At 43.8% G+C, this 25,155-nt stretch overlaps 1 protein-coding gene across 2 annotated transcripts in view; it reads left to right on the top strand.

Moving 5' to 3' along the window:
* Positions 1–25,155, top strand: part of SUCLA2 (succinate-CoA ligase ADP-forming subunit beta) — a 46,038-nt gene that overhangs the window by 7,964 nt on the left and 12,919 nt on the right. For both annotated transcript variants that reach the window (XM_050949585.1, XM_050949595.1), the window contains exons 3-6: positions 12,692–12,791; positions 13,015–13,177; positions 17,367–17,495; positions 17,998–18,136. In XM_050949585.1, the coding sequence (XP_050805542.1) occupies positions 12,692–12,791; positions 13,015–13,177; positions 17,367–17,495; positions 17,998–18,136 (531 nt within the window). The remainder of the gene's footprint in view (positions 1–12,691; positions 12,792–13,014; positions 13,178–17,366; positions 17,496–17,997; positions 18,137–25,155) is intronic.

Here is a 25,155-nt window from a genome sequence, read left to right as displayed (position 1 = left end):
TAACCTGATACAGAATCATTGAGGCAATATGTGAAACATCTCCATTGAAAAACATTTCTCCAGTAATTTTATTATGTTTGTCTTTCTAGAAATTCCCTCATTCCTCCTAAATAAGCAAATAAATTAACGTTCTAAGACATAAAGACAGGGCTGGTCCCTGTCTGAGGTTTTTTCCCCGTTAAAGCAGCAAAGAATCCTGTAGCACCTTATAGACTAACAGACGTTTTGGAGCATGAACTTTCGTGGGTGAATACCCACTTCCTCAGATGCATGTAGTGGAAATTTCCAGGGGCAGGTATATATATGCAGGCAAGCTAAAGATAATGAGGTAGTTCAATCAGGGAGGATGAGGCCCTGTTCTGGCAGTTGAGGTGTGAAAACGAAGGGAGGAGAAACTGGTTTTGTAATTGGCAAGCCATTCACAGTCTTTGTTTAATTCTGAGCTGATGGTGTCAAATTTGCAGATGAACTGAAGCTCAGCAGTTTCTCTTTGAAGTCTGGTCCTGAAGTTTTTTTTGCTGCAGGATGGCCACCTTAAGGTCTGCTATAGTGTGGCCAGGGAGGTTGAAGTGTTCTCCTACAGGTTTTTGTATATTGCCATTCCTAGTATCTGATTTGTGTCCGTTTATCCTTTTCCATAGCGACTGTCCAGTCTGGCCGATGTACATAGCAGAGGCATGCTGGCATATGATGGCATATATTACATTGGTGGACGTGCAGGTGAATGAACCAGTGATGGTGTGGCTGATCTGGTTAGGTCCTGTGATGGTGTCGCTGGTGTAGATATTTGGGCAGAGTTGGCATCGAGGTTTGTTGCATGGATTGGTTCCTGAGCTAGAGTTATATATGCCTGCGTATATATACCTGCCCCTGGAAATTTTCACTACGTGCATGTGACAAAGTGGGTATTCACCCACGAAAGCTCATGATCCAAAACGTCTGTTAGTCTATAAGGTGCCACAGGATTCTTTGCTGCTTTTACAGATCCAGACTAACACGGCTACCCCTCTGATACTTTTCCCCATTAATAAACTGTGGGTATTCATATATAACAGTACTGGCACCTCATAGATTTTGATGTCCTGAACAGATGCTGCATCTAAGTATAATTAACTTTCAGGCAGCCACTCTTCGTCTGTGTTCATTGTACCAACTGTCTTAACAATTTCTGATCTTAAGTCCATTGTATTTAAGTATCTTTTTTAATGTTGATAAAATTCTAGAGAGATTCTTGGACAGAAATGTTATAACTACTAATGAAAGTGTCTGTTCACTTTGAAATTTGTAGGTTGCATATGTGGCTTTTCCTGTGCTTGAGTACTTGTTTAAATGGAAAGGTATACCAGTATGAGGTAGGGTGTAAATGTAAACCACTGTAGTTGTATAGATATGACTGTTTTATAGATATTATTCCAGTATGAGTGTGTTTTCCATATATTAACTTATGTCACTTTGGAAATGGCATAAGATGAATGGAAGGGATCCTAGAGTAAATGTGTTTTTTGTTTTGTAAGTGTGTCCACATTGGGAGTTTCACTGCTACAACTACAATGCTTTAACTATACCTGTATAACTAGAAAAAAATTTCCCATGTAGACAAGCGCTAAGAGAACTACTACTTGAGGCATAAAATTTTAGTAGTAAAAGTAGATGCTCACTTTATTTTATAATTTAGTGCCTGAAGGCCCCTATCAAGGCCTTGTTCTAGGTGTTATATACACTCATAGTAAATAGGCCGAGAACTGCCCCAGAAAATTCATAATCTTAGCATCTGATGGGAGACGACAGGTGGATTCAGCAAATAAGTGGGGAATGGAATAGGACAAAGTAATAATAAAATTAGAACTTAATATAAGCAGTGGCTGTGTCAAATGGTTTCTTGATACACCTCTACCCCAATATAACACTGTCCTCAGGAGCCAAACTATCTTACTGCATTACAGGTGAAACCGCATTATATCAAACTTTCTTTGATTCGCCGGAGTGCGCAGCCCTGCCCCCCCGGAGCACTTCTTTACTGCGTTATATCCGAATTCATGTTATATCGGGTCCTGTTATATCGGGGTAGAGAGGCATTGCACTGATATTTCCTGTTCACTGTAATATGAGCTACAGGTTCACAATTTCCTTGAGTGGAGGTGCAATACTTTAGCATATGTACAGTTGCACTCCTTATTGTGTAGATGCTAACTGTTGTTGCTCTTTACCGATCACATTATCATACATCCAAGCCTTGCAGAGCACTTATCACTGGGACTATGCTCCCTAAAACACCTCACCTCATTCTGGTGCCCGAACTAACAACCAGCATCTGGCTCACTTGTGGCCCTTCTGGCTGAAATAATTTTTCCACGAACTTGAAAATCACTTGGAACGCTGAAACTAGTAGGCTTGAGTGGTGGTTCTGACATTTCTTCAAAAGTTTGGTGTTATGGAGTTTACCTGCTTTAGAGCCCAAAAATGTTATGGAACTATGGGCTTGGCTACGCTTGCAAGTTACAGCACAATAAAGGAGCTCCGGCCGCACTAGCTGCCTACCTGTCCACACTGGCAAGGCGCGTAGAGCGCTCTGACTCCGCGGCTAGAGCGCTGCTGGTACTCCATCTCAGGCCATGTCTACATCTAAAATTTTGCAGCGCTGGTTGTTACAGCTGTATTAGTACAGCTGTATAGGGCCAGCGCTGCAGAGTGGCCACACTTACAGCAACCAGCGCTGCAAGTGGTGTTAGATGTGGCCACACTGCAGGGCTGTTGGGCGGCTTCAAGGGGGGTTCGGGGAACGAGAGAGCAAACCGGGAAAGGAGACCAGCTTCGCCGCGGTTTGCTCTCGCGTTCCCCGAACCACCCTGCAAACCGCAGGGAAGGAGACCTGCTTGCTCGGGGTTTGGGGAACGCGAGAGCAAGCCGGGGAAGGAGACCAGCTTGATTACCAGAGGCTTCCTCAGGTATGCTGGGATATCTGCTTATTCCACGGAGGTCAAGAAAAGCGCTGGTAAGTGTCTATACTTGATTACCAGCGCTGGATCACCAGCGCTGGATCCTCTACACCCGAGACAAAACGGGAGTACGGCCAGCGCTGCAAACAGGGAGTTGCAGCGCTGGTGGTGCCCTGCAGATGTGTACACCTCCTAAGTTGCAGCGCTGTAACTCCCTCACCAGCGCTGCAACTTTCTGATGTAGACAAGCCCTCAGTGAGAAGAATAACATTTGCTGCACCTTGGCTACAGCACCCTGGCGTCAGTGTGAACGAGGTGTTGTGTTACTGTACTCTGATTGGCCTCCGGAAACGTCCCATTATCCCCTTAAATCAAATGGCCACTCTTGTCATTGTTTTGAACTCACCTAGGAATGCGGATATGGCCTTTGAAAGCTCCATTTCTGACAGTTAGCTCTGAGACAAAGCAACCGTTACTGTTGAATGCTGTGTGTAAGAGAGGCAGGGGAAGGCAGGTCTGCTGCTGCTTGAACTTACAAGACAGCATGCTGACATGGTCTCAGCCCCCCAAAAACCCACTCTTCTTGTTCCCCAGAAATTTGAATCTTGCTCTGCTCTGTATTCTTCTGGACAGTGTAAGCTCATAGTAAGTCTGTCATTCCAACACTGGGTAATGATTCTGCACCAGCCTTGTCATTCTAAGTAGAGGTTCCTAAACACAATGGTTTAAATAAAACAAGTTTTTCATGTATAGAAAAATAGATTTTCAGATTCCTAGTAATAAAGTGTAAAAGTCAGAACTGGTTACAAAAGAAATGAGAAGAGAAACACAAGCTACTACCTAAATGAACTTAAGACCAATATCTCTCTCACCATGAGCTGTAACAGTTAACAGGCTGGATTTTCTTTCAACCAGGGACCCGCACTTCAGTGTGCTTTAAGTATTTGTTGATGCCCTGAGTAGAGGGATGAGAGGAGGAAAGGGGTGATGTGGAGGTCACTGTCTCTTCTTTTTATACTCTTCTCCTCTCTTTGAGGATTATCCCTCCCCCTTTTGGTTGTAGACAAACAGTTATCTGTGTGCATGAGATTCAGTCTCTGGGATGAACTGTAAATTTCTTGTTTATACCATCTCCATTGCTGGTGGATGGCCAGTGAAGTATGGTAGGCCAGTTAAGGGACAAGGAATGGCCCTTTAGCACCTTGCTAATGTGCCTTTGTCTCTGAGGCCACGTCCACACTACAGAGTAAAATCGAAATTAATAAAATTGATTTTATAAAACAGATTTTATAAAATCGATTTTACGCGTCCACACTAGGGCACATTACTTCAGTGGTGTGCATCCATGGTCCCAGGCTACCATCGATTTCCGGAGCGGTGCACTCTGGGTAGCTCAGTAAAAGAATGGGACCAATAACTTCGATTTCCGTCCACACTAACCCTAAATCGATTTAGTAATATCGATTTTAGGGTTACTCCTTTCGTTTAGCTGGAGTACAGAAATCGATTTTAAGACCCCTTAAAATCGATTTTAAGTGCCTTGTAGTGTGGACGGGTACAGCATTAAATCGATTTAACGCTGTTTAAATCGATTTAACGCTGTAGTGTGGACCTGGCCTGAGGGCTTGTCTTCATGTTGACACCCAAAAGTGGACAAAACAAAAATCACCAGAGGCCATGGCTACACTGGCACTTTATAGCGCTGCCACTTTCGCGCTCAGGGGAGTGAAAAAACACCCCCCTGAGCGCTGCAAGATACAGCGCTGTAAAGCCTCAGTGTAATCAGTGCTGCAGCGCTGGGAGCGTGGCTCCCAGCGCTGCAAGCTACACCCGTAAGGGATGTGGTGTGACTACGCTCACACTTCAAAGCGCTGCTGCGGCAGTGCTTTGAAATTTCAAGTGTAGCCATACCCAGAGAGTGTTCACACTTGCTCCCTCTGTCAGATCATGTCCACATTGGGGACACCATCATCGACAGGGTGAGCAATGCATCATGGGTATGTATCCCACTGTGCAGTGTTGTGGGAAAGAAGAGTTGATGGCTGTGCACCTTGGGATTCTCTCCCAGTTCTCCCACAGCCCCCCCAGCTGCCGAGAGCAGCATCACAAGTAGCTCTGTGAGCTCTCTGTGCTGGGGAATGGCAAAGCAGCACAGCAGATTGTCCCCCTCCTCCTGCAGCAGCAGTCTGCTTGCTGCTGTGTTCCTAGTGCAAGGCAGATCAGGAGCCTTCTAATCATTTGCTCTTTGTTTGTTCTTCAAACAAAGCAGCACACAGATACTTCCTGCAGCTTTGAAAGGAGAGGGGTGTATGCCTGCAGGGCAGCAGAGATTAAAATACTGAGCAAAGCAATCGGGGCAGGCATTGTGGGATACTGGCAGAAGCCAGTTCTGCCATCAAAACAATTAGCAGTATCTACACTGGCTCTTTGTTGACAGTAAAGGGAGGGGAAAAGACAAAAGTTTCTCCTGGGGTGGAAGTTTTTTGTTGCCAGAACTGTGTTTTTCATGACAAAAGTTCCATTGCTGTTTTGTTGCCAAAAGGCAGTTTTTGGTGACAAAACTTGCCAGTGTAAACAAGCCCTGAAAAAATAATTTTTGGGTTTTACACAATCTGCAACATATTTCAGTAACAATCACATAGCAAAATCTCATCATTTTACATGCAGTGATGTTTGCACGTCTTAGATGAACAGAAAATGTTGAAGCTTATAATTATATTCTCATACTTTGGATTTCTTGCTGCTTCTTGGAAATAGTCTAACAGATTGGTTGTTTAAGTGAATTAGGATATTTCATGTTTCATGGCAAGAGAAGGTAGAGCTAAAGTCTGCTGTATATTTCTCATTTTGTGTAGTAGCTGAGGGCTTGTCTACATCAGAAAGTTGCAGCGCTGGTGAGGGAGTTACAGCGCTGCAACTTAGGAGGTGTACACATCTGCAGGGCACCACCAGCGCTGCAACTCCCTGTTTGCAGCGCTGGCCGTACTCCCGTTTTGTCTCGGGTGTAGAGGATCCAGCGCTGGTGATCCAGCGCTGGTAATCAAGTATAGTCACTTACCAGCGCTTTTCTTGACCTCCGTGGAATAAGCAGGTATCCCAGCATACCTGAGGAAGCCTCCGGTAATCAAGCTGGTCTCCTTCCCCGGCTTGCTCTCGCGTTCCCCGAACCCCGAGCAAGCAGGTCTCCGTCCCTGCGGTTTGCAGGGTGGTTCCGGGAACGCGAGAGCAAACCGGGAAAGGAGACCAGCTTCGCCGCGGTTTGCTCTCGCGTTCCGCGAACCACCCTGCAAACCGCAGGGAAGGAGACCTGCTTGCTCGGCGGTTCGGGGAACGCGAGAGCAAAGCGGGGAAGGAGACCAGCTTCGCCGCGGTTTGCTCTCGCGTTCCCCGAACAAGCAGGTCTCCTTCCCTGCGGTTTGCACGGTGGTTCGCGGAACGCGAGAGCAAACCGCGGCGAAGCTGGTCTCCTTTCCCGGTTTTGCTCTCGCGTTCCCCGAACCCGAGCAAGCAGGTCTCCTTCCCTCCGGTTTGCAGGGTGGTTCGCGGAACGCGAGAGCAAACCGCGGCGAAGCTGGTCTCCTTCCCCGGCTTGCTCTCGCGTTCCCCGAACCCCGAGCAAGCAGGTCTCCGTCCCTGCGGTTTGCAGGGTGGTTCCGGGAACGCGAGAGCAAAGCGGGGAAGGAGACCAGCTTCGCCGCGGTTTGCTCTCGCGTTCCCCGAACAAGCAGGTCTCCTTCCCTGCGGTTTGCACGGTGGTTCGCGGAACGCGAGAGCAAACCGCGGCGAAGCTGGTCTCCTTTCCCGGTTTGCTCTCGCGTTCCCCGAAACCCCTTGAAGCCGCCCAACAGCGCTGCAGTGTGGCCACATCTACCACCACTTGCAGCGCTGGTTGCTGTAAGTGTGGCCACTCTGCAGCGCTGGCCCTATACAGCTGTACAAATACAGCTGTAACAACCAGCGCTGCAAAATTTTAGATGTAGACATGGCCTGAGTTTCACATCACTACTGAATCCTTTGAATTGCTTTGAAAATCTCCTCTGTGGTGTGTTGAATTTTGAAATGGCTCGTTATACTTAAGGAGTGGACAGAACGGTTGTATGTACCAATAACACACATCTCAATTTATATATGTATTATAATTGCACTGTCTACAGTTTTCTTTAAACTTTAATGAAAAATAAACTCAGATTCCTCACTACTTATTCTCTGCTCATTTGTTGGAAATGTATTGAATCCAAGGCTGACAGCTTTCCAGAGTCTAATCCTACTCAAGTGGAGAGAGACTTAAATAAAACCCAACAACAATAACAAAAATCCAAAACTACAAAACCCGCTTTAATAAAGAATCCCCCTTTAGCCAGCATTTCAGAAGGGAAAATACTTCTGGTGCTCTCCGCAGCTGCCCACAACACTGTTGCTTAAGTTTGAACGGTTCTTTTTCTGCTTATACCTGTAAAGTGGAACATACAAACTCTTCTGTGTCTATTTCTTGTTCTCCAAACCTGTCCCTTTCAACTTCTTAAGGGAGGACAAAAAGATTGTTTGCATGTTTCTATCTGGACCTGCTCCTCCTACTTTCTCTGGCTGGCACCAGGCTCTGCTGTGGTAGGATATTGGCTTTTGTTCTAGTAAGTATGATGATGACTAGAAAAAGAGGGGTTACAATAGAATTCTAGATATTCAGGATTTGTCTGCTTATATGCAGAAATCTTTGGGTAAACGTAGTGGCTTAGAGAAATTAAGCTAATAAATATTGGTGTCAATCAAAAACAATGCTTGAAAACATCTATAGCAGGGGTGGCAAAACTGTGGCTCGTGTGGCTTTACCATTAAAGTGCAGCTCATGGAGCCCCCCACATTCACCTCCATTCTTAACCTCCATTCTTAACCTATCAGTCTACCGGAGGAGCTCAGGACCTCTGCCTTGCAGCAGGGTGATGGGACAGAGGCTTCTGCCTTGCGGGATGCAGGGGTGTCTCGGGGCTTCAACCCTGCGGGGCAGGGGTGTCATGGTGCTTCAGCCACACCTCACGCAGGTTTGGCGCTGAAGCCCCCAGCCCTGGCAGGTGCCCCCCGGCTCTTGAACTTCTGAAGATTTGTCATATGTGGCTTGGAGGGTCAGTAAATTTGTCCATCCCTGATCTATAGGGAGGCACCTATTGCTTTGCAGATTTAGCCCAGGACTGGAAGTCCAGAAAACTGGATTCTCTTCCCAACATTGCCACTGGGTTGCCCTGTGACGTTTGACAAATTATCCTCTCTTCTAGTTACTGAGTATCTGAAGAGCTTTGATGTATAGCAGTATTTCTCTGTTATCAAAATAGCAAATATACATCATTGTGAAAAATTCATAGTGAAATAAGTATAACTTCTGATCTTCATAAAGCCATCCGAGTGGATTCTATCCATCATGGAAGGATGTCTGTGTTTTGTTTTGTTTTGTTTTTTGTCCTGCCTTTGTATGTGTTTCTATTTTTCTTTTACCCATGTTGCATATTAACTTGTTTGGTCAGTTCTCCATTAATGTGTTCCTTGTAACAGATTATATGTTGCAGTGTTTGAGTCCAGAGGTGGATTAAGAGTTTGTGGGGCCCTGGGCCAGAGCAGGTGGGGTGGGGGAGCTTCTCCGCCATCTGTTTGCAGTCCCCTGGCAGGAACACCAGGCACGCAGAGCGGGGCAAGCCCCTGACCCTGCTCCCTGGCACAAGTGCTGGGCAGGGTGCCCATTTTTGTGTGGGCCCCCCAATTGGCTGGGGCCCCATTAGCCCAGTAGCTAATCGGCCACTGGATAGGTCTGTTTTGTTTGCAGATCAGAGTTTACAGCAATATCATTGGCCAATGAACACTAATCTTGTTTATATCTGGTGGCTGGTCCTTATGCTTGATGCTAAACATAAGGCTTGTACAGCTACATGAAGACAGAATAGTCTCATGGAAGAGTAACATGAATAATGGGTCCAAATATTTCTTTCATGACTTCTGTGAAAATGAGTCTAATCCAGTGATTCTCAAACTGTGGGTCGGGACCCCAAAATGAGTTGTGACCCTGTTTTAATGGGATCACCAGGGCTGATGTTAGACTTGTTGGGGCCTGCAGCCGAAGCCTGACCCCCACTACACAGGGCGGAAGCTGAAGCCCGAGCCCCATAGCCAGGCTTTCAACCCTGGGTGGCAGGGCTCAAGCTTTGGCTTCAGCCCTGAACAGCAAGGCTCAGATTACCGGCCCCCCACCCGAGGCTGAAGCCCTTGGGCTTTGGCTCCCCACCCCCAGGTGGTGGGACTCGAACAGGCACAGCCTTTGGTCCCCCTCCTCCCGAGGTCATGTAGTAATTTTTGTTGTCAGAAGGGGGTCACGGCAATGAAGTTTGAGAACCCCTGGTCTAATCTACATGACATTCAGTAGAACAATGGAATAGGATTGTGAAGATAATTATCTTGGATGTAAAGGTCATAGTAAGTCTACGTGTACTTACATCTTAACTCACAAACTGTCTTCAAATATTTTATACCAAAGAGATTGGTAGTGACAGGTAATTTAAAGAGAGCTACTTATACACCTCTACCCCAATAGAACGTGACCCGATATTACACAAATCGGGTATAACACGGTAAAGCAGTGGGGAGCCCTGGGCCCTTTAAAGCACTGCCTGAGCCCCGCTGCTTTACCACGTTATGTCCGAATTCATGTGGAGCCCTGGGCCCTATAAATCACCAGCCGAGCCCCACTGCCAGAGCTCTGGCGGTGATTTAAAGAGCCCACTGCTCCAGCCACTGAAGGGAACCTCGGGCCCTTTAAATCACCACCCAAGCCTGGCTGCCAGAGCCCTGGCATGGATTTAAAGGGTTAGAGTCTCCAGCCGTTGTAGGGATCCCTAGGCCCTTTAAATCCCCGCCCAAGCCCCGCTGCCAGAGCTCTGGTGGTGATTTAAAGGGCCCGAGGCTCCCCGTAGTGGCTGGAGCACCAGGCCCTTTAAATCACTGCCAGGGAAGCTGGTCCAGTCCGGCACAGCGTACTGGTTCTTGCTGGTATGCTGTACTGGACCAAACCCAATATAACACGGTCTCATCTATAAGGCGGTGAGAATTTTTTGTCTCACAAGGACCACGTTATATGGGGATTAAAGTACTGGGGATTGGCTACTAATACTTCTTTCACTGCATAGTTAACTCAGATTATAACTAGAGTATTGCCCCTAACTTGAGTCCTGTCCACATACCGTGCACAAACTCAACTTGATAATGACTTAATTCGAGTTGGCTGCCCTGTTGGATATAGGCTAAAGGTCAGGTGAGCACAACTGAACAGCTGCCATGGCTAATGTATGATAGTAGACTAGTTCAATTAGAGTGTTGCTAGTCCTCCACTGCCTTTCCAAAATTTCCCCCATCACAACCCTGTGTTCCCAGAAAGCGTAGACAGGTTCTCCCAATATTCACTGGGGGGAGAGGGGAGGAAATTCATAGATGAGCTTAACTTATGGCAGCACAAAGAACCATGGAACAGGACCCCAGAAGGCCAGGTTTATATTACAAAGTTCTGTTGGCTTAGCTGTGCTGGCGAGGGCTGTGAGGGTGGGGAAAAAACACACAACCTAGCCAACATAGCTATGCCAGCAAAAGCCCCAGTGGAGGCACTCTTGTCAACATAGCTTGTAATTTGGGAGATGGTGTTACTATGCCAGCAGAAAAGGTTGCTCTGTCTGTATACATTGCATCTATACTGGGGGTGTCTGCAGTGTAGCTATACCAGCAAAGCATGTGTAGTGTAGATAAGGCCTTTTATGTTATCTCTGGGGGTAGGGTGGAAACTGCTTAAAGTATCTTCCTAAAGGTTACGGCTGAGTCTACACTAGGGATGCTATACTTTATATAACATACTAGCAAAATGCTCCAAGTATGGGTGCTGCTTATACTGGCAAAGCTGTACTTGTATAGCTTTTTCTAGTGTGTCCACCCTCTGAACAAAACAAGTTAGAATTGTAAGAACATGGATTTGCCAGTACAGTTTTGCCCAAGTAACTGCATCTATACCAGGGGTCTCAAACTCAAGTGACCAGGAGGGCCACATGAGGATTAGTACATTGGCCCGAGGGCCGCATTACTGACACCACCTCCTCCCCCCCACTGCCCTCAGTCCTGCCCCCACTCCACCCTTCCATGAGGCCCTGCCTCACCCCTTCCCTGCCCCCTTCCAACCCCTTCCCCGAAATCCTCACCCCAACTCCGTCCCCTCCCTGTCCCCAGAGGGTGCAGGAGGGATGAGGGGTGCGGCAGGGGGTCAGGGAAGGGGGTTGGGGTGCAGGAGGGGGTCAGGATGTGGCAGGGGGCTCAGGGCAGGGGACGGGGGTGCAGGAGGGGTACAAGGTGCAGCAGGGGGTTCAGGGCAGGGGGTCGGGTGCAGGGTGTGGCAGGCGGCTCAGGGAAGGGGTTGGGGTGCAGCAGGGGGCTCAGGGCAGTGGGTTGGGGTACAGGAGGGATGTGTGGCAGAGTCGGGGTGCAGGGTGCAGCAAGGGACTTGGGGCAGGGGGTTCGACTGCAGGAGGGGCTTGGGGGGTAGGCTCTGGCCCGGCGCGCACTGGGGGCAGGGCAGGCTCCCTGCCCACCCTGCCCCCGTGCTGCTCTGGGAAGTGGCTGCAACATGGGGGAGCAAGGGCACAGGGGCTTGTGTTGCTGTTGCTTCAGGCACCACCCTTAGCATCTCCCGTTGGCCAATGGGAGCTGCTGGGGGCGGTGCCTGAAGCAACATCAATACACGCCCCTGCGCCTCTTTTCCCCCATGTTCTTTCCACTTCCCGGAGCAGCGCGGGGAGCCTGCCCTGCCTCCGCTGCGCACCTGGCTGGAGCTGCTCTAGGTGCTCTAGGTAAATGCTGGGGGAGGGCGAAGGGTAGGGAGTTGTGCGCAGCTTGCGGGCTGCAGAAAATAACTTGACGGGCTGGGGCTGTGTGTTTGAGACCCCTAATCTATACCGATGGCTTCTTTTTGCAGAAGTATGTCAGTCAGGAGTCACCTCTTTTTGCACTCCTGGCCTACAGAAGTCTGTAGTGTAGACATGTAATTGATTTAGGCTGAATTAAGAAGCCTGACAGCCTAAGAGTTATACTACTCGTTCTCCAGTTTTTCTCAAACTGGTAGATTCATTTAGGCTCTGACTTCTGCCAAGCATTCCAGCATGTGCTTAAGTGGTCTGCTGGATTGGGGCCTTAGTTGATTGTATGAACGCTACTCATTTAGAAGCTAACTTGAGAAAGTGTCTCAGTTGTATACGAACGGGCAAGATAGTGCATAGGGTGGATGCGTGCGGCTACTGATTCTTGCACATAGAAGAAAATACTGGCTAATGATGGCTTGAAAAGTTGTGTTGACATTTAAGGATGTAAATAGTACTGAGATCTGAGAGAATGTTAATCAGTTAGATTATGTATATGAATAATTGAATGACTAGTTAAACTAAAAGTCAAGTCATACATTTTATAAGTACAGACTTAGATTCCAAAATCCAGCATTCTTTCTTGAGCTGGAGCTCTCCTAGATTTGTTTGCACATCAGCCTGATTTATTTTTTTGTCAAGGGAAAACACTGAGTAACATAAGTGAGAGTTCTGCCATCTTAATCTCAATAATCTGTGCTCTATCTTGTGAGAGGGGAAAAAAAACTGAAAATAGCCTTGGATATGCTACTGACTAATTTAGGAGACATGATTGACAAATTCTGGCATATGTATTTTTTGTTTTGTTTTTGTTTTTTTTAATTCTAGGTTCAAAGGACCTTGTGGTAAAAGCTCAGGTTTTAGCTGGTGGTAGAGGAAAAGGAACCTTTGAAGGTGGCCTCAAAGGCGGAGTGAAAATAGTTTTTTCGTAAGTTGTATTTCTAAATTATCAGATAAATTTGAAAATATCGTCAATCCATTTATATGGCTTGGAATTTTGATTTGATTAAAATGCCTTGTGAACTATGAAGATATAAACTAGGTAAGAACATATTTTTACTGTAGACTAATATACAGAACTTAAATTAATTCATTCTACTCTCTTTACTCCAGCATTTTCCTTGTCACATTCTGAGCCTCTCTTATTCTAGTCCAGAAGAAGCAAAAGAGATTTCCTCCAAAATGATTGGAAAGAAGTTGTTTACCAAGCAGACAGGAGAAAAGGGCAGGATATGCAATCAAGTATTTATCTGTGAGCGCAGATATCCCAGGAGAGAATACTATTTTGCAATAACTATGGAAAGGTCATTTCAAGTGAGTAACTATAGAAATAGTGCTTTTAAAATGAATTTGGTATATCTGGAATTGAAAGAATATTACTGCTGTTCTTCATATGGGTCACATTTGTATTTGAAACTGACTTATAGAGTTGTATGTGAACTTAACCTTCTGTTTGGTAGCATGACCTTGGATTGCGTGCTTTTTAAACACTTCATCTACCAAAGCAATTTGCTGTGGCACAGTGCAATTTAAATGAATGCTACATAACTGGATATCTGTAGTACTGACACTTCTGAACTGCAGAGTTGATGATTGCAGTTGGATAGAGAAATGATCCAATTTATCTCCTTGACCGCACTTAAAATTAAGTGCTGGGGATTAATTTTAAACATGCAGCCATATCTGTCTAAAGAGGTGCAGAGCAAAAAGATGACCAAGATTTTAAAAAATGGGTGTCCAAAGTTGTATCTGTCTGTTTAGACATGTAAGTGACCTGACTCTTAAGCCGCTGATAACAGAAGAAATTATATTAGCATGTCTCCTCCTTCTAGAGAAGTTACATACAATCCAAAAATAGTATATAAACCAGTGGTCTCCAATCTTTCTATGCACAAGATCACTTTTTGAATTTAAGATCTGCCCACTCCATTTTCGCCCCTCCCTCCATCACTTGCTCTCCCCCACCCTTGCTCACTTTCTTGGGGTTGGGGTGCAGGAGGGGGGAGCAGGTTCTGGGCTGGGGCCCAGGGGTTCAGAGTGTGGGAGAGGGCTCTGGGCTGAGCCTGGGGCAGGGGGGCTAGGGTGCAGGAGGTGGTGAAGGGTGCAAGCTCTAGGAAGGAGTTTGGGTGCAGGCCCAGGACTAGGGCAGGGGTGTGGGGTCGGAGGCAGTTTAGACGCAGGAGGGTGCTCTGCACTAGGGCAGAGGGTGGGGTGTGGGATGGGATGCAAGATGCAGGCTCTGACGGGGAGGCGTTTTACCACTGGCGACTCCTGATCAGCGTCTCAGTGGGGCTAAGGCAGGCTCCCTGCCTGCCCTGGCCCCACGCTGCTCCCGGAAGTGGCTGGCATGGCTGTGCGGCCCCTCCGTGAGCCACCGCTGCCCCTGCCCTCCGACTCTGCAGCACCTATTGGCCAGGAACTGCAGCCAATGGGAGCTGTGGAGGTGGTGCTTGTGGGCATGGTCAGCGCGCGGAGACCTGCTGTCCTCCTCCCCGGGCTGCAGTTCCCAGCCAGTAGGAGCTGTGGAGTCCGTGCCGGGGGGCGAGGACAGTGGCAGCTCATGGAGAGGGTGCGGGCAGTGGTAGCGCAATGGAGCCGCCTCTCCCTCTCCACCCAGGGCTGCAGAGACATGCCGGCTGCCTCCGGGAGGGGAATGGGGCTAGGGCAGTCAGGGAGCCTATCTTAGACTCGCTGGAGCTGGTGATCGTGATCGACTGGCAGAGGCTCCAGGATCAACCAGTCAATCGTAATCTACCGGTTGGTGACCACTGTATAAATGTTTCCATTTTTAATACAATGGACACCTGCAAGCCCACAAGCTTAGTTCAGTAAGTTTTTACTTAATATGTTTGCACAGATTATTGCATGTTTTGTCTTGCCTTTCTCCCTCTTCTTTACTATACAACAGATGTTTAGGCTGTTCAGATCTGAATTAAACAGGAACACTTAGAAGCATTCCTTGAAGTCATCTGTGTGATTCTGGTTGCATAGGTACCCAATTCTTAATTTTATAGAGGGAATGTGTGCAGCAGATTTTCTTTGAGTTAGTTGATTTGTCTATTAAGTACCTCACATTTCATGAAATAAAATTTGTAAGTTACCTGATATATGAACAAAATTAATAAATCATCATGGCTTCACTCCAGGAAACACCCCGGGAAAGAAGATGCCTTCTGGTCAATAGAGGGCTGAATCAAATTTACAAGCACCATAGATACAGAATGAGCATTTAACTTAAAATTACACTAGCCCAATGAGGGTGATGTGTAATTCAGTGGTGGTGATCCATTGCAGCATTTATAAGAAGTTATTTACTCTAATGTCAAACAAAGCTTCTTATTTTTTTCTTACGGATACTGATGCCTCCTGGAGATGTCAGGGGTAGGTGAGTGTGTGTGTGGGTGGGGTTGCAGCTGAGTCCTGCACAAACTGTGGAACTGTCCAGTTGGTGGTGGTGATGTGTACACCAGAACTACGTTCTCACCAGGTTACTCCTTTCTGCTAGGCTTATTTCTGTTGAGAGTACAAAGTACAACTACACCATTAAAGCTCAGACCTGGAGCAGATGGCCCCTGCCAGCTTCCTTGGTTGGTGCAATAATGCTAGAAAGGCTGCAGAGCGAACGGTTCAGTAAATTCTGTAGATCACTCTCACTTACAATGTTATAAGAACTCTTTTGGAAACGATACCTGTTCTCTGATTTAGAACTTGTACACAAATCAGGCATAGTCAGTGAACTGGTAAAAGTCTAACTTGTATTCTCTCTACTCCTTTTCCCCCTACTCTTCCTCTTAGGTTCAGGGGCCTCTTCCTTTTCATAGGAAACTGTCCAACATTTCAGTCTTAAACACCTAAAAATCTCTAAACTGGTTTATCATGATATCCAGAGCTGTCTGACTTCTATATAAGAGTACCAAGGGGTGGCTAAAAATGTTTACCTCATTTATGCCACAAGGTGGCATTAAAATAACACACATACCTATATTTTATGCTCTAAAAATTTCACATTGTTCAAGCAAGGATATTTATCTCGCAAGTTTCAGCCATGATAAGTTTAACCAAAGTAGATGGCCTTTTTCATGATTGACTTTGTAAAACAGAACTATGTTCACAGGGTTGTATTGGTAATTAGTTCATTGCTTATAAATTTGGGGCCTCTTGTTTTTTTTGGACAAGAATTCTCCTAGTGATGGGTGATTATCAGCACCCAATTAATACCATACATATTTTCCTAGACTTGTCAGTTTTTTTAAAAAATCCACCCCTAATATGAAGAATCTGTGGTGTCTATCATGCATTCTGATAGTGTCAAGTCTTGCTTCAAAAAATAAAACCCTTGCGGGCAGAAACAGCTGAAGGAGTGAAATGTACTTGTCATGTCTTAAGCAAAACTAATACTTCTACGCTCTAATGATACTGAGTTGTAATTATGCCAGAAAGTTTTCAAACGCACTTGTAGCTCTCCTTGCAGCTGCATTTGGTATGTAGTTGTGAAAATATTAAGAAATGGTTCTAGAAACTTCCTTTTGGGAGAAGGGCATCCAACATGATTTTCTTTTTATTTAAAAAAAAAAAAAAGAAACAAACCTGTCCAATGCAGCAACAACCATGCTCTCTACAACTGTAATTGAAGTTACACTTGTGAAGTATGTTGTTTTTTTTGGTTGTTTTTTTTTTTTTAACCCTACTTAGGTGCTCATTGGAAATACTGACTTAATAGTCTAGCTAGTAGAAGTCTCTCATTATGCATGCAACAAGTACTGCACGTGTAGAGACAGCGAATGTTGGTTTACTCATATGAGCAAACATACCTCAACCCTGAACTTGATGATGGATCATTTCCAGAGTCATAGGATTGTTCAGTCTCCATGCCTATTGGGTTTTTGGTGCCTCTGGGATTAATTGTGAAATCTGCTTTTTTGACACATTTTATGCATCGTGAAATGGTATTGACATCACTTAACTCATGTCACTGAACAGTCAAGCACTGTGTGACAGGTTTTCAGAGGTGGTTATAGTTATCAAGGCTTATGATCCACTGTGAATAGGAATAGAGTGCAACAACTATTGCAAATGGCTGTGCAGACCTCGATTACTTTCAGAGGCTGGAGTGTGGTAAACTATGAAGAAAATGAAGGTTGTTCTCAGGTTCACTGACAGCGTAACCAGAAGATGTACCATTGTATAACTGCCTTTTTCTCCTAACTTTAAGCCAATATGGTATGTTCTTCCCACAGTATAAATAGTGATATTAAGATAGGAAAAGCTTCCTTTTGATATAAGGGTTTAGAGTTGGAAAACTTCTTTGATTGTATATCAAGTGTTGTATAAGTATCTTGAATGAAAAGGTAGCAAAAGTAAGAGAATAAAAGACAACTTTAATGGATTGCCAAAAGCCAAGAATCTCATACTGAGAACAAGTGGTTTATTTAAAATATTTGTAGAAAGAATTAACATAGTGAATGATACAAAAGTCTTACATTGAAATTTTGTCTGTCTTTAGGGTCCTGTACTTATAGGCAGCTCTCATGGTGGTGTTAACATTGAAGATGTTGCTGCAGAGACTCCTGATGCGATAATTAAGGAACCCATTGATATTGTGGAAGGCATCAAAAAGGAACAAGCTGTCAGGGTACTAAAGAGTACATTTCCACACAATCGTACTTAGAGGGAGTTTTGGTTTTGTAAATATACTTAGTAAATTTTATACAGCCTTTTGGCTGATTAAAGAAAACTGATACTTCCAAACATTATTAGTAAGTTATTACTAGATATTTTAATGTAGTGTTTAGTTTACAATAAAGAATGTAAATCTAGCTCCAGGTGTGGGTACTTTAAATTAGCCTAGTGTATAGCCTGAGAACCTTAATTTCACTGTCCCTTGTAGGATAAATGCAATTGACTGTTTTTTAAAAAAAACAAAAGTCAGGAGCCACTCCTTGCAGGGTAGGTGAAGTTCTGTAGCTACAGGCTAGACTTTTATATATTTTAAACACAGCTATCAAGTAATATATATATATAATAATACTTATATATAAAAATATTATATATAAGTAATATATAATTATTTATAAAAGATTGCAATGCCTAATGTTATAAACTGAGTACCAGAATACTTTGTTTTTTACTTTCAGTTGGCCCAGAAAATGGGATTTCCCCCTAACCTGGTGGATGAAGCAGCAGATAATATGATCAAGATATATAATCTCTTCATGAAATATGATGCCACTATGGTAGAAATAAACCCTATGGTAGAAGATGCATCAGGAGTTGGTAAAGTACCTTCTTTACAGATTTTTTTAGATGGGTAGTTTGAATCTGCATAGAACATGTTGTCTGTTTTAGGGGTTCTGCTAAAGTTTCTCCAACTGTATACAGTAAGAGGATCTAGCACTAACATGGTATGTTGAAAAATGTAGTAAAAACTGACTGTGGCACCTAAACATCTGCAAGCATATTCAGCAGGACTGTGAAGCGATGAAAAAGATTAATCGTGATTAAACAATAGTATCAGAGGGGTAGCCGTGTTAGTCTGAATCTGTAAAAGCAGCAAAGAATCCTGTGGCACCTTATAGACTAACAGACGTTTTGGAGCATGAGCTTTCGTGGGTGCATGCATCCGACGAAGTGGGTATTCACCCACGAAAGCTCATGCTCCAAAACGTCTGTTGGCCTGTAAGGTGCCACAGGAGTCTTTGCTGCTTAAACAATGATAGAATACCATTTATTTAATTATTTTAGGATTTTTTCTACATTTTCAAATATATTGATTTCAGTTACAACACAATATAAAGTGTGCACTGCTCACTTCATATTTATTTTTTATTACAAGTAGCTACACTGTAAAAAAAAAAAAAAAAAAAAAAAAAAAAGTATTTTTCAGTTCACCTGATATAAGTATTGTAGTGCACTTTCTTTATCATGGAAGTTGAACTTACAAATGTAGAACTATGTACCAAAAAAAAGCATTCAAAAACAAAACAACGTAACATTTTAGAGACTGCAAGTCCACTCAGTCCTACTTCTTGTTCAGCCAATTGCTCAGACAAACAAATTTGTTTGTTTGCAGGAGATCCTGCCTGCTCCTTGTTTACAGTGTCTCCTGATTTGAGTTACAGTGCAGAATATAATATATATGAAAATGTAGAAAAAAATCAAAAAATATGTAATACACTTCAATTGATATTTTGTTCTTTAACAATGCGATTAAAACTCTGATTAATCGACAGCCCTAATATTCAGCACTGGATCTGGGAGCCCTCTACATGGTGTGAATTCTATGCAAATTACTGGGGGCTGGCTTCAAATTTCTCTAATGCTTTTTGGAGTTTTCTTTCATTGTAAACGTGGACTGCAGTATTCATGCTAATGCCGAATATAGTTAGATGTTCAAATCAGTTTTTGAATAGTAGTTAAGGTGGGACTTAAACTAGTTTATGTGAAATATTTGTGCTGTAAACATATATGCTCAGAGCATACAAAACTAGTGGACCATGCTGCTACTACTGAATGCATCCTAATACTGCATGCATGGTAATCCATAAAGGCAGCTAAGGTTTAATATTCAGATGGAGATTGACACTGGTGGTATAACAAGCTTTGATAGTGTAGTCCTATAAGAGTAAGTATTTTTTCCTGAGAGAAGAACAAGAATGAAGTTGCATTCAGTTGTGTGCAATAATAGCTTTTCCTCTTGGACAGAATCCAAGCTCTTGTAATTTTTTAACTACAAATTTATCTTATTCTCTTTGGCTTTGATGTTGAACTCTTTAGATAAGGTTTTAAGAAGTGACTGCACTTTTGTGTGCCCAGCCTGAAGCACTTTGAAAGTGCAATTTTCAGACATTAGGCCCTTTCTGAAAATTGGGTCCGTCTGATTTTTTTTTCAAGCTGGCACCCAAACTGAGCAACCCAAAATATTAGTGACTTCTGACTCTTCATCTTAGACACTGAAGGAAGTGTAATGTCTTAACCCTACTTCCTTACCAAAGGTACTGTAAGTGCTTGACAGACATTTTGCTCTTTAGGGTTAGTTGCCTACCTCTTACATTGCCAGCAGTAGATACTCTCTCGATGCCCAAACGCAGATAACTAAATCCAAAAGATTGTTTCTTGTCTGAGTTGGGTTTGTTCCTTAATTTAGATGTCCTACTCTGAAGAGACTACAGACATGAGTGTAGTTTGGGGGAACACTGGGTGTTGGCCCCTGAAACTGCAAGCCTCAGGCAGGTGTAGAATTTGTGCCCCCTCTCCCCCATGTGCAGCTGCGTTGGCCTGACTGGAGCGTGCGCCCCCCCCCCCCCCAATATAGAACTCAAACTATGCCTATGACTACAGGATACCCAAGAAATGCAGTTTTTAATCAGATGTGGATTATTTTAAATTCTCCTCTCTGAAATAAAACTATCTCAAAAGTCTGTGTATAAAAAGTATTGCTTCTTTAGAGGATATTTCTTTTCTTCAGTTTTGACTTTGCAGCAATTAAGAATAGCTGCCTTAAAAGCAACTGATAGTCTTAGGGCTGGTCTACACTGGGGGGTGATCGAACTAAGATACTTTGACTTCAGCTACTGCATATCTTAGTTTGACTTACCTGGCCGTCCTCACGGCGGCAAGTCGACTACTGCGGCTCCCCCGTTGATGCTGCTTACCCCTCCTGCCAAGGCGGAGTACGAGTGTCAATTCACAGATCGATTGATCGTGTCTAGACGAGACATGATAAATCGATCCCTGATAGATTGATTACTACCCGCTGATCCGGTGGGTAGTATAGACATACCCTTGGAAGACTTGTTCAGACAACCTGTATTCAGATACAAGAAAGGTTAAATTAAAGCTATACTTCCTTCACCCAAAGTGTCTTACAGCATTTCATGCAGTTTCTTGGTGTGTAGTTAAGTTATAACGAAAACACTATCTTAATTTGGAAATGTAGTTTAAATAACAAGCAACTATAGTCCTTTCAGTAGAGTTCTATGGTTAGATTGGGTACTTGCACCTTCTCTTGTTTCTCATTTGTCTTAACTTCCCTTGTATCTGTGATGGTGGGGTGAAAGTACAGCTACGCGCTTGAAGTATCTTTCAGCCGCCACAGGTTTATTTTGTTGTTAGTAGGTATTTCTTTTTAAATCTGCCGGAATGTTGTAGGAATCGGCACATCTCTACTGTTCCTCTTTAAACGTTTTCAGTATTAGTCTCAGCTTGATCCTTGCTGATCAGATTTGCACATCTAGCTTTGTGCAGGAAGTTCAGTGCACTTTTTATACAAGAGTGTTAGGATAAAGACTGTAGAATGTCACACTTTTTTTTTTTTTTTTTGTAGTGAAACTATGCTTCATAGTCTCAACTTAGACCTAGTGTAATTGGGTCTCCTTTTTGTCAGCTTCCTTAGTACATGGTTAAGATTGTCAGAGGTCGAGGAAGTAACAGATTCTGTAACTTTCAGAGACCTCCATGGCATTTTTAGCTTCTCTCCGTGCTGCGGGAGGTTGAGGAAAGGGTGCCTGGAGGTCCCAGCTGCTTTATGAGGGGAGAGAAGGAGGGCGGAGCTTCTAACTGGACGACTCCTCACCGTCCCCCACGGACTGGGGTTTGGGATCTCTTCTTCCCCCTTTGGGCCTGGGCTTCAGTTGTCCCCCCTCAGCGAGCTCCCCACCCAATAATTCTGTGGGCTTCATGAATTTGTTTCTTGCCCGTAACCTGTACGTGACTTTTACTAAAAATAACTGTGACAAAATCTTAACCTTTAAATATGGCATTTCATCAGTGCGAGGAGTCTGGGGAAGATATTAAAATCCTAAGCAATGTCCCTCCAGTATCTGTGGGAAAAACTTCCTTGGTGTTCTGCTGAGACTTTCTGCATTTCTTTTGACTTAGTTATGTGCTCGCTTTATGAAGCACATAGGTTTAATTTAAAAGCAGAAACCTAAGTGGGTGGCGCTTTTAAAGATATACAAAGGGCATGGTGGAAGGATTAGTCTGCACAGTTTCTTAGGCCTAGTCTACCTTGGGTGGTGGATCAGTCTAAGTTAGGCAGTTCAGCTATATGAATAACGTAGCTGAAATTGATGTACTTAGATCTACTTACCATGGTGTCTTCAACTGCGGTTAATAGACTGCTCCCCTGTCGACTCCGCCTGCACCTCTCACTCCAATGGAGTACCGGAGTTGACGGGAGAGTGCTTGGTGGTCGACTTATTGTGTCTTCTTTAGATGTGATAAATCGACCCTTGCTGGATCGATTGCTCCGGATGTAAGTGTAGACGTGCCCTTATTTAGGTGAGTTTTGTGTTAACTGTTCTGGACACATTACTACTAAAAATGCAACAAACATTGTAAAAATCACTCTTCAAAAAACACATTTATATATGTAAAGGTACTTGCAAGTTAGGAGGCAAGAGATCAGGTAATGCTTCTAATGTGTGGTAATCTGGTATTAGCTAGTCCTGTGATATTTATCTGAAGTATTTTTAGCAGAACTTTGAATCCTGGGGTTTTAAAAGAGCATGCTGAGGAGTTTGTTCAACCATTAATGTTGATTTGCAGTAAGATTTGGGAAATTCCAGAAGACTGGAAGAAAACTAGTGTTGTGCTAATATTTAAAAGGGTGAACAGGATGATCTGGGTAGTTATAGGCTTGTCAGTATAACATTGATCCTGGGCAAGATAATGGAGCAACTGATAGAGGACTCAATTAATCAAGAATTGAAGGAACTTAATTGGGTTGATTAACAATCAACATATTTATTTTTATGGAAAATAGACCCTGTCAAATTAACGTAATTTTTTTGATGAGATTATAAGTTTGATAAATGTAATAGTGTTGATGTAATATACTTAAAACTCTTCTGTAAGGTATATGACTTGGTACCACAAGACATTTTGACTGAAAAATTAGAACATTACGAAATTAATATGGCACATCAAATAGTTTAAAAACTGATTATCTGATGGATTTCAAAATACAATTGTATATGGGGAGCCATATGCAAGCAGTTGTTTCTAGTAAGGTCCCACAGGGATTGATTGATTTTGGCCTGATGCTTTTTAACACCTCGATCAGTGATCTGAATGAAAACACGAAATCATCGCTGATAAAGTTCACAGATGACACACAAATTGGAGGAGTGGTAAAGAGGACAGGTTATTGCTAGTAATCTGGATCACTTGGTAAATTGGGCAAAAGCAAACTGCGTGCATTTTAATATGGATAAATGTATACATCTAGGAGAAAAGAGTACGGGTGAGTCGCATCATACGTGCATTCAACTTGTGTGAATTCAACTATATGTGCTCAGCAAAAAAAAGAAAAACAAGATACCTTTAAATAGTGCGGGCGATTCCACCCACCATTCCACTCAATGAGCATGTGCCCTGGAGTGAGCATGAGATGGGAGACATGAATCTGCTCTTCTCTCAGTCGGTCTTAGTTCCTGTGTGCCTCTCATAGTGTGAGCATCTCGCCGCGCTGAGTAAGATTCTAGTGTTTAAAGATACGTATTTTTCATACAACATGGCCCCTAAACCCAAGCCAACTACTTCATCTGGTGCTCAGCCAAAGTAACAGCAATCTGTTCCAACACTGGAGGAAAAACTGGCTGTGTTGGACTTATTGAGAAATGGTATGTCAGTCTCCAACATGGCACGTAAATATGGTTGCAACAAATCTAGCATTTGTGCCGTAAAGATTCGAGAGAGAGAAATTCATCAAGCCGTGGCATCAAGTGCTCCAGTAACTGCTAAGGTGATGAACCAGGTGCGTGATAAGACTTTAATGAAGACTGAAAAGCCATTAAACTTACAGCTGGAAGACATGAACCGTAAACGTGTGCCTACTGATGGCAACACATTGCGAGAAAAGGCTTTTAGCTTCTACACACTGTTTAAACCTCCTGCTGAGGAAGGATAGCCTTCTGATTAGAGGGAATTCAAAGGCAGCCAAGATTGGCTTAACAGTTTTAGGAACCGCTTCAACCTCAAATGTGCAGACTACTGGTGAAGCTACATCTGCCAATGAAGAGGCAGCAAAAGCCTACCCCGAACAATTAAAGAAAATCATAGAAGAAAAGGGCTATCTTCGGGAACGAGTTTTTAATACTGACAAGGCTGGGTGGTTCTGGAAAAAAATGCCCAACTGCACTTACATTTTGAAATCAGAAAGACAAGCCTCTGACTTCAAAGCACCTAAAGACCATGTGACTGTATTGTTTTTTGGCAATGCGGCTGGGCATTTAATAAAGCCGGGCTTGCTCTATGGGGCTGCAAATTCCTGTGCCCTAAAAGGCAAGAACAAAAATCTCCTGCCTGTGTTCTGGCAATCAAATAAAAAGGCTTGGGTGATGGCAGCATTTATTTCTGGATTGGTTCCACAAGTGTTTCATTCCAGAGGTCAAGCGGTACCTCGAAGAGAAAGGACTTGACTTTAAAGTGTTTCTGATCATAAACAACACTCCTGGCCACCCTGCGGCACTCCAGTTTGCACATAACAATGTTGAAGTCATCTTTTCCCCCCCCAATGCCACCTCCATGCTCTTCACCAAGGCGTGATTTGCTGTTTCAAGGCCATGTACACAAGTTCTCACGGATATGTAGCGCTGTGGATGCTGATCCCAATCTTAATGTGATTGAGTGTTGGAATTCCTTCAACATTGCCAATTGCATCACTTATATTAAACAGGCAATGGATGCAATCAAGCCTGAAACAGTCAATGCATGTTGGTGAAACCTATGGAAAGAATGTGTGAATGATTTTAAAGGTTTCCCGACCATTGCCAAAAAAGTGAAATGAATTGTTCAGGTGGCCAGGCAAGTAGGTGGTGATGGCTTCAATAATTCTTCATCAACATCCTTGAGGAAGAAGATTGAGAGCCATAGATAAACATTGACTAACGAAGAGTTAGAGCAGGGGTCGGCAGCCTTTCAGAAGTAGTGAGCCAAGTCTTCATTTATTCACTCTAATTTAAGCTTTCGCGTGCCAGTAATACATTTTAATGTTTTTAGAAGGTCTCTTTCTATAATTCTATAATATATAACTAAACTATTGTATGTAAAGTAAATTTTTTAAAACGTTTAAGAAGCTTCATTTAAAATTTAAATTTAAAATGCAAAGCCCCCCAGATTGGTGGCTAGGACCCAGGTAGTGAATGTGCCACTGAAAATCAGCTTGCGTGCCGCCATCAGCACGTGTGCCATAGGTTGCCTACCCCTGATTTAGAGGAACTGATTAAAATCGTCTACAGAAGATGAAGATGACTACGAACAGGAAGAGCCAGCAAGTTGGAATTTTCATAAAT

This window comes from Gopherus flavomarginatus, chromosome 1 (assembly GCF_025201925.1).
Source record: "Gopherus flavomarginatus isolate rGopFla2 chromosome 1, rGopFla2.mat.asm, whole genome shotgun sequence".
NCBI classification, from domain to species: domain Eukaryota; kingdom Metazoa; phylum Chordata; order Testudines; family Testudinidae; genus Gopherus; species Gopherus flavomarginatus.
The sequence above is the reverse complement of the archived record's forward strand: the minus strand, read 5'-3'. Positions and strand labels throughout refer to the sequence as shown.